General features: G+C 41.9%; 1 protein-coding gene across 1 annotated transcript; it reads left to right on the top strand.

The window, feature by feature from the left end:
- Positions 1 to 253: 253 nt before the first annotated feature.
- LOC131722724 (high affinity immunoglobulin gamma Fc receptor I-like) lies at positions 254 to 8,017 on the top strand. The gene is made up of 4 exons (XM_059015729.1): positions 254 to 359; positions 5,037 to 5,315; positions 7,077 to 7,352; positions 7,862 to 8,017. Exons 1-4 carry the CDS (start codon positions 254 to 256, stop codon positions 7,948 to 7,950), a joined length of 750 nt encoding a protein of 249 aa, XP_058871712.1. The 3' UTR covers positions 7,951 to 8,017.
- Positions 8,018 to 10,557: the final 2,540 nt, after the last annotated feature.

Below are 10,557 nucleotides of genomic sequence, written 5' to 3'. Positions count from 1 at the left end.
CTCGCGGATGGGGACAGCATCGCTAGTGTGGATTTGGTGACGAACCACATCAGTGCGCCCATAATCTTCCTCATGGGCAGCAAAGACACCTTTCCACTTCTGGAGGAGATCAGACAACCTGCCTTCTTGCTCTCTCAAAAGGCCCTCCCCCTGCAGGGTTAACGCCTCCAACACATCCACACTTTCATTAGCAGTAAAACTGACTTGCTGTATACCAACCTCTACCACCCCAGAACTCACTTCAGTCAAGACAATGACTTCCGATTCCCACACTTTCCAGGGCTCACAAGAAATATTAGCAATGCGCTGGTATCAGTTCAAGGGTACCGGGAACGGGTTCAGATTCCTCACTCGTACAGGTATGCGGCTTTGTCTCACCACTCCGATTGTCCGTGCTGCACACACCACATCTGGCACATCAAGGGGTTCAATCAGTACACACTGACCTCCTTTGGCTCCTGAGGGTACTCGTGCCCATAACGTCAGCTCACTTTGGGCAGGCACCCACACTGGGTGTCGGTATGCTGGTCGCAAGGATCCTCGGACTGCAGGGGTTGCAGGCATTGCTCGGACACGCTGCCAGTCTTGAAAGGCTGCCTTCCATGTTTTGCGGCTGGCATCATTTGGTTGCGCAGAAAGAAAAGTGGTCTTCATCTGTGGACTAGTAAAACAGAACATTCCAGCAGGTACTGATAACATTCATTCCCAGAATGGGAAGATCTCATTTTCCTGTTGCATCTTTAGTAATCACTACTCTGATTTTGGAGAGCTTAACTTCCCCCACCTGGACATCAATAATCATGTACCCCACATAAGGGATCTCCAGTCCATTAGCAGCCCGCAAGGTAAGCCATGATAGATCCCCTCTCTGACCTACACCACGCTCCTGAAATAGCCATTGGTAGTGGCTTTCTGACATAAGAGTCACCTGGGACCCAGTGCCCAAAAGGCAGCGTACTGGCTTCCCTTCAAATAACACTTCTACCTGGGGGCATACTCCTACTATGTTCCTAGATCCTGGAATAGGGGGGTCAGAATTGGGGCATCCCGTCACTCGACCTGTGGTGACTGGCCCCTCTAGTTTAAAGACAGCTCTAGGGAAACATTATTGGAACAATACCTGCCTATATGTCCGCTTCCCCCACATTTTCGACAGACAGGGTGAACCTTGCTATCCCACTGATAAACTGGTTGTCTGTTAGTCACTGGAGGTCTACTCCCCACTCTAGGGTTCCCACTAACTTCCTGTGAGGGCTGTTCAGACCCTCTGCCCTGTAACCCTCCTACACCTCTCCCATTGGTCCATGAAGCCTGAGGTGCCGCTCACTGCGCCTGGAATCCTTCTCTTAACTCATCGCTCAATGTCTTGCCCAGCTTTACAATCTGGCCCCGTACAAATCCTCTAAATACTGAAAGATGTGGTCAGTAGTAGCCCTATGCTGCTTCAAGTATCAATACTTCCCGTTTAGCTTCTCCATCCAAGGTCCCCCAAGACAAAATCGCATTGCTGTGCAGCAGTCCAAGTCTGGGCCCTCAACATAGCCTGTATCTGAGCCTTTTATTCTCTGAATCGCATATCTGATCCCATACCACCATATTTTGGGACCCAGGGGGCACCCAAGAAAAACGGTGCAGCCATCCCTAATTGCCTATCTAGTACATCATCTCCATCCATGTTAGCTTCTGTCCAAACCCAAAACAATAATCACAAATCCTGCCGGCTACACCAAGAAAAAGGCGGGTGTCACACTATTTGCTCAGGACACTCAGGATCCCCGAAATATATATAGTCGCCGACTACACCACCTGGTGGTAAGCGCCAGGACTAGCTAAAAAATAAATTTACAACTATATTTAACAAAATCAATAACCCACAATAAAAACACAAGTATTTCTATTTATTTTGTTACAAAATTATGGTATAGTAGTGGGGTTGGTAGAAAAAAAGTAGAAACTGTAAAAGTAGTGTTGGAAATTTATTTTAAAAACTAATATATGGCAACTTACAGGGATACTTATTTCTTTAAGTTCCTGCCTCGTGCAACACATTTATAGTCATTTGAAATAATTTCAAGTTATCAAATATATTTATATTTTTTTACTCAATAATTCAGGATATTTAAGCAAATTTTAAGGTTTTTAGTAATTCCTAGTAATGGCTGTTATAATTACTTTTTATTATGCCAAGTAAACAAAAGTAATTCCAGTAGATTCAAGTCATTTTTAGTAATTATTCACAATGTTCTAGTAATTATTTTAATAAAGCCAATTCAAGATATGAAAATAATAATAATTAAAGGGTGTATGCAGGAAAACCCACCTTTAGCTGTCAATCACCCACAAAGGAACAGGGATCTGTAGAAATGAACCAAACAAAACCCACCCTTAGCACTCCATCACCCACAAAGGAACAGGGATCTGTAGAAATGAACCAAACAAAACCCACCCTTAGCACTCCATCACCCACAAAGGAACAGGGATCTGTAGAAATGAACCAAACAAAACCCACCCTTAGCTCTCCATCACCACAAAAGAACAGGGATCTGTAGAAATGAACCAAACAAAACCCACCCTTAGCTCTCCATCACCACAAAGGAACAGGGATCTGTAGAAATGAACCAAACAAAACCCACCCTTAGCTCTCCATCACCACAAAGGAACAGGGATCTGTAGAAATGAACCAAACAAAACCCACCCTTAGCTCTCCATCACCCACAAAGGAACAGGGATCTGTAGAAATGAACCAAACCTTACCTCTCCATCACCCACAAAGGAACAGGGATCTGTAGAAATGCACCACACAGGTGGATGGATGCAGGGACAGACAGACCCTCCTTAAATATCCAGGATCTGATATTCTGAGTGACTTAAACTAAATAATGGTAATAGCAAGTTTCATGACAGCTAGAGAGCTGGTTCTCCAGACATATGCAACAATGTAAGAGTGACAGACAGACGCCCCACCTCTATATCTCAAGAATCTGATAGGCTCAATAACTTCAGATAAATAATGTTTACACCAAGCTTCATGACAGCTGGATGAGCGGCACTCCAGATATAAGAACACAATGTGTATGACGGCCTCCCCAGCACAGCTGCAGTGTCTGCAAACACTGACAGTCAGCAGGGTGGATCCCTTCGTAATGCTTGTGTTCATGAGCTATCAGTTCCTGTGATGCTGTGTCTGTCATTAACCCCGCTGGTGATGCAATCCCCTGTGAAGGGGTGATAGTGGAAGCGCTCATCTGCTTTTATCCATAGATCTGGAGAAACACTTATCCAATTGTCAGGAAACTTGGTACAAAATTAAAATTTGCTTTGCTTTCTCTATGTTCTATTCACTTGTCTGTTCAGTTGTATTACATGTATGTTTTAGCTGTATCTAGAGAATCTGCCTGTGTACAAAGCTCCTTGTGCTTGTACCAGTTATGTAGGACTGCCCGGGGGTACCACGTGGTGTCTCACATCTGACAGTGGCGTGCCATCAGGACCTTCAAGGTATTCTCTGCTCCAGTCAAATGACATTACATTACCTGACTCACTTGCGTGCAGTGTGCTTGTTTATACTATGAAACATACTACTCTAATTATTATTTGTTCATTTGTCTGATGCCTTTATCCAAGATGACTTACAGGGTTTACTAGAGGTTTTTTAAGAGTCTTTTGATTTCCTGAAGGGGATGTGATCAGCCAATAAGAGATCTGCATTTCCCTCACATAAGTCTAAAACAATGACCAGACGCTAAAAAAAAAACAGTTGAGGGTATTCTCCGTTTCAGCTGAAGGTTGAGTGAGTTTAACCAATAGGTGAGTCGAAGAATGTCCTTTTTTTAGACAGGAGACCAATCAGGAGTGAGCAGAGGCGGGCCATAAATCTCCCAGGGTATTCTCTGCCTCACTTGAAGGCCCTGCTTTAGCAACCAATGGGAAAATCAAAGCTCTCACAGATGACCAATCATTAGTGAGCAACCCCAAAACATGAATATTCCTTGGTTAGCACTGCAGTTAGGAGGATAGCTAGATTTGCACAATATTGCTTATAAATATACATTGATAAATACAAATACCTTTACAACATCTAATTATTAACCTAACATCTATTTACACTAAAATAAAATAAAAATGTGAGAAAACTGAGACATCATAGTCGATTTGGTTACGAATCATTTTTCAAGGAGACGACTCTGCTACCCCAGTCCATTTTGTCACGACACGCCACTGCAGCTGAATAACCACTAATCCAGATATATGAATCAGAGAGAGTGACACTGAGATGTCAGGTTCAGGGGGGTTACACTGACTGGAAATTCACATGGTACAAAGCTGGGAGGAATGCTTCAGTAACTCAGGATTACTACAGCAGTATAGATGGTGACAGATACACAATTAGCTCTGCTACTAGAGACCACAGTGGGGAATATACCTGTAAAGGTGAAAGGACAGGTAACCCATCGTACTCTAAAACAAGCGATGCTCTTACACTGAGAGTATCAGGTAAGTCATTTCAAACACTCTGAATTCTAACATTCTGATCCTCTCCTCTATTGTAGACTCCAGACGGGCGGCTCTGTCTCCCGACTGCCTTCCTACCTGAGTGCTGTCTGCCCTGCCCCCTCTCTTTCTTCCTGCATTTGTACCACAAACACACTGAGAGAGTTCCTCTATTTACACTGCTCCTCCGCCCTTCTTTCCTTCTCATCGGTGTCAGTGCTGTCTGCCCCTCCATTCCATTCCTGTCACCTTCACACACTGAGAGGATTCCTCAATCTACACTGAACTGTTCCTGCCTTCTCATCAGTGACACTGAGTACCCCCTCTCTGTCTGCCTCTATCCTTTCACAAACACACACTGGGAAGGTATTCATGTCCCTCTGGGATAAACATGCACATGTAAAGTAGCTAAATCATAACAAGTGGTTTTAAAAGCACAAGTACAGTTAATTGGCCAGATATTGCGTTTTAATTAATTTAATTTTAAAAAGCAAACTTATGTTTATCATTAAAAGTCAGGTCTCTTTCTCCCTCTGTTTACTTAGAGCTGTTCAACACACCCTCTCTAACTGTGCTACCTGGTGCCTCAGTGTGGGAGGGAGAGGCTGTGACTCTGCAGTGTGGGGCTCACATAAATAAACAGGGCACACAGCTGCAGTACCGCTATAGCAAAGACAATGGGACTGTGAGAGGAGCGGGATCACAGGATCAGCACTCAATCCCAGCGGCAGGGCTGAGAGACACAGGGAGATACCAGTGTGAGGTGGAGGCAGCAGGGACGGGGCTGAAGAAAAGGAGTGCTTCTGTGTCACTGACTGTGAGAGGTGAGTTCAGTCTTCTCTTTAAGAGATCTTAATGGACTTCAGTGTTCCCCGCTGTAAATAAGCACAAGAAAAATGTATTTTCTAACTCCTGTTTGCAATAGGATGGCCATCTGGCTCCAGATTTACCGGACGCTTTGAGACAGAAAGGATTTTCAGAATTCCCCTTAAACTGAAAGTAATTGATGTATAAATTAGCTGCACCTTTGCTGAGATTAATCCTGTGGTGGAATTGCTGTGCGTAGCAAACAAGTCACACTGATCAGCTGGATGAATAGATGAGAAACGGGAGGATGCTTTGCTTGGGAGAGTATTTGCATATTATTTGTGATTGAATATCGATGAACAGAAAATAAATAGCGACTAAGTGGCTGCAAAATATAAATACATAATAATAATAGAAATACATCAGCATTGTATTCATGCTTATTCTAATTATACACTTGTTTGATGCACGTGGTAATTAAGCACCATTATTCACTTTAGCAAAGGTGGAATGGTTCATTTACACATTAATTGCTTTCAGTTGAGGGACACGTTTGAAATCCCGTTCTGTCTCAAAGTGTCTGGTAAATCTGGAGCCAGGTGGACACCCTAGTTTGCAACCGCTTGCAATTATAAGACGGGCCTCCATTATGGTCATTCGTTATCCTAATCTCAGTATCAGTCTCATTTCTTCCTGATTCTCTTTTGCAAATCATTTTATTACAAAATCCTTCTATTATTATGGGATATTAGTACGGGACAGCTTTACACACAAATTCTCAAAACAATCCCTTTAAGTACACACTGATTGATTGATTGATTGATTGATTGATTTTCCAGCATATGTAGCAACTCCTAACTCCTTCGTTGCCCTCTGTTCCCTCGAGGTTTAAATATTCAGCTAATTACTATCAATGATTAAATAAAACACCTGTTTCTGGTGGTTTGTTAATTGTATATTATTATATCATTAACACAGGTAAGTATCTTTCTAATGTGGCGATGACCTCTAGTGGTTCAATATCGTAATTGCACCCCATTACAGTCCCCAGACATCAGGAAAATGATCCTTCTAATACAGACACTGATATACAACCCATGTACCACTCTCCCACACTGTGTGATGTTATATAGAACACTGTGACAAAGCATATCTATTTACAGTGAATGTCAATTTTAAAAATAATAATCTCATTGCTCAATTTTCAATACAAAGAATAAAATATGTATTTAATGATTTGAGAGTGGGACTTAAACTCTTGACTAACACTGTTGTAAGGGAGGACTCAACTCATTATGCTTCATAGCTGTGTTTGAATGACTTGCAGATTATCAGTGCAGATATATCTAAGGGTTTAGAACCTAGGGAGGGGAGGGGGCAGGATGCTGTGGGATGTTTCAATGGTGTGTTTATAGCTTGTTCCTGTCTTGACTGAAACATTTGCTGTTACCTTTACAAACAACACAATAAGGAGCCTCTATACTCCAGCACTGCCTCTGTCTCTCTAAGGAGCCTCTATACTCCAGCACTGCCTCTGTCTCTCTAAGGAGCCTCTATACTCCAGCATTGCCTCTGTCTCTCTAAGGAGCCTCTATACTCCAGCACTGCCTCTGTCTCTCTGAGGAGCCTCTATACTCCAGCACTGCCTCTGTCTCTCTAAGGAGCAGGGGGCTCTGAGGGAATCCCACTCTATGGAAGACTCTGGTTCTGATTGATTTGAGTATCTTGGTCAGACAGCTTCACAATCACTAACCTGTCTTCATGTCATCTTTTCGTAGCTCTGTTCTCCAGAGTGACTCTGACAGCATCTCCAGGAGCCTCAGTGAAGGAGGGAGAGGCTCTTAACCTGACCTGTGAGGCAGCAGTGAACAAAACCCCCCGCCCTGAACTCCACTACACCATTGTGAGAGACGGGGAGCCTGTGACTAACAGCACTGACTCTGCACTGTACAGCATAGCCAGCACTGAGAAGAGCCACACTGGGAGCTACACGTGTGCTGTGGAGTCACAGGGAGTGAAGAAGAGCAGCCAGGAGCTACACATTGAAGTGCAAAGTAAGATTACAAACCCGTCCTACATGACTGTACTTGATGATTGAAAGTGATCTCACAGTAAAATAGGTCACATTGTGATCCCATTATATTCCCATTCCCTGAAGAAACAGAATAAACAGACCACTGAATTACCAGCAATTACAACACAATGGATTGAATTATTATTACAATCCACTTCCGAAATGCAATCACTAAATTTATATTTCTTTGTAAATGTTAACCCATTATATTCCTGTGTGAAGAGATAGAGCCTAAACAGACTGCAGAATTACCAGCAATTACAACACAATGGATTGGGAACAAATACTGCACAGTACAGACACTGTTTTTATACTTTGCAAATTCAGTGGTGTATATTTCCCACTAATGTTTTAGATTTAGAGTGGCAAGTTGAAGGCTGTTCCTATAGAGCGAGTGCGAGCAGGGTAATGTTCTTGAATCCCTATCAGCTCAGTCAAGGTGTATGGAAGTCACTCGCACACACTCATACTGTACCTTCCTTCCCCCAGCGTCCTGGCACAGCGCTGTTGCTATTGGCTACAGAGTGAGCTTCACTCTGATTAATTTCATTGTGTTCACTCTGCTGCTCCTTCAATAGTGCAGGATCCAAGGTGAGACTCCCAGTCAGTGCACACATTTCACCTGGCCTGTCACAGCACACATGCAGGCTTCTTCTTAAACAGCACAGCCCAGTCTTAGGGATAGTTCATTAAGAAATCATTATTTCATCATTAAACATGCGCAGCTCATTTACAAAATAAACATTTTGCAAGTTTGTATTTATTTTTGTTAACACAATTATAAGAAAGAAACTGAACAATCTGTATATATTTTTCCAGGTTCCCCGTGTCTCGCTGGTGGTAAGTCAAGGTAAGTCAGTATTATCCAGTGTGTGTACAGACAGGGGGCAGCACTCGCTATCTCTACCTGTCATCATCCTTCACAGCACTGAAAATGGAGATGGAAACTTTCTGATTAGCTCTTTAAGAATCCCTCTTACAAACTCTAATGCTACCCTTCACTTAGACCTGTGTCCTAAGATGCTATACGGGGTTAATTTGGCTTTTTGGTTTCCAGATGATAAAGATCTAAAGCTTTGACATATTTGACTCATAATCTTTATTCTTTGATTCTTCAATCTAGAGTATTAATAATAACCCTTTCATCAGTAATGTCACAAAGCTGCTGCCTCCACAGTGTCTTTACAGTTGATACACAGCTGCTCCTTACCCTGAAATGCACTCTGTGATTTCAATGGGACTTGATTACTCTGAAGCCTAGAAGTGTCATCATCCTTTAAAGCTTCTGTTATTGCTGCAGTTAAACTCTGAGCCCTCCTTGTGTGTCTCTGACATCTGTCTCAGGAAAACCTCGGATCAGGATCAGGAGCAGTCAGCAGAGGGGATTGAGCTCTCCAGCCGTGTGCAGCACACTGGAGTGGAACTGGAATAGCGCTGCATTACCATAGACTGGAGTGGAACTGGAATAGTGCTGCATTACCAGAGACTGGAGTGGAACTGGAATAGTGCTGCATTACCAGAGACTGGAGTGGAACTGGAATAGTGCTGCATTACCAGAGACTGGAGTGGAACTGGAATAGTGCTGCATTACCAGAGACTGGAGTGGAACTGGAATAGTGTTCCTTGTAAATTGATAAAACTCCTTGATTTATTTAATTGAATTTCTGTATTTGTAAGCTATTCTGTAGTCAATAAACTGCTTTACTCTACTGGTGTTGTTTTATGCTATTAATGATACACTTTCAACATGTATTTGAACTCTCAAATTATTGGGGTTTGAGGCAACAAACAATAAATGTTATAGACATTAGTGGTTAATAATGAAATAATGTGTTTCCTTGTCATTGGAAGGGGAGTGTTGCATTAAATAAAGTAACCCTTTGTTTATGAACAGTATTAGATTTGACAGTAGCTCTGTAATCCAACATACTGTATAATCCTGGCCCAAACAATGCTGAATGAACAGGTTTTACTGTAACATTAATGTACATAAGCATACTCTTCGGGCATTAGGACCATGGGGAGCATTCAGTCAGTCTGTTGCCCTCATTGCTCATGCATTGTGGGAAGGATATTTAGAGTCCTCTGAACACTTTTAGGTTTGCATTATTTTATAGGCAGACAGACAATGGTGAGAATTATTAACTGAATTTATTAACTGAATTTATTATTGTTTAAGCCTATGATAAAGTAAAACATTTACAATGCAGCTAATGAAGCAGTACCCAGTATTATTATCATATATTATATAATTATACATTTTTAAATTTGTATAGAACCCAAAGCCCATTGTACACCTTCTTTACTCAACTCAATCAAACTCAAATCAAACTCAGCACACCTTAACAATACGAAATATGAAAATAAGAACCACTCTGAATGACTATAGAAATCAAACTCAACACACCTTAACAATACTGGAGTGATTACAATAAGAACCACTCTGAATGACTGCAGAAATCAAACTCAACACACCTTAACAATACTGGAGTGATTACAATAAGAACCACTCTGAATGACTGCAGAAATCAAACTCAACACACCTTAACAATACTGGAGTGATTACAATAAGAACCACTCTGAATGACTGCAGGAAATCAAACTCAACACACCTTAACAATACTGGAGTGATTACAATAAGAACCACTCTGAATGACTGCAGAAATCAAACTCAACACACCTTAACAATACTGGAGTGATTACAACAAGAACCACTCTGAATGACTGTAAGAAGTCAGAAAAGAAAACTAAGAAAATGTCATTAAAGCTGCTGACCCTGAATGAAAACAATTGTCAAGGAAATTAAACTTCTTGTGATAAATAATAGTATGTTATTTCTAATTGATGTTTTAATTAATGTTGTTCTTTATGTGCCCGCTAGGGGGAGCTGCAAAATGTAAAGCTACAATACAGACGAGAGTCTGGGCATTTAACCCAGAAAAAGTTAAAAGTAATGTGAACAATATCATCACTAATAATAACAAGAATGAAAAAATACAAATACAGTGCATTGCAGGGGAAGACCCCATAGTCATTGTGGAAATAAACACATTGATTATTTAACACACAGCCCCTTTGTTGTGCCATTGCTGATCCACACCAGCATGCCTGTCCTTGCTACTATTACCTTGTTTCCACTGCGGGCCGGGTTGGTGCTGGCCAGCCCTGACCGGCCCAGGCCAACG

Source organism: Acipenser ruthenus, chromosome 51 (genome assembly GCF_902713425.1).
Source record: "Acipenser ruthenus chromosome 51, fAciRut3.2 maternal haplotype, whole genome shotgun sequence".
Taxonomy (NCBI): Eukaryota; Metazoa; Chordata; class Actinopteri; order Acipenseriformes; family Acipenseridae; genus Acipenser; species Acipenser ruthenus.
This window is presented reverse-complemented; position numbering and strand designations above follow the sequence as displayed.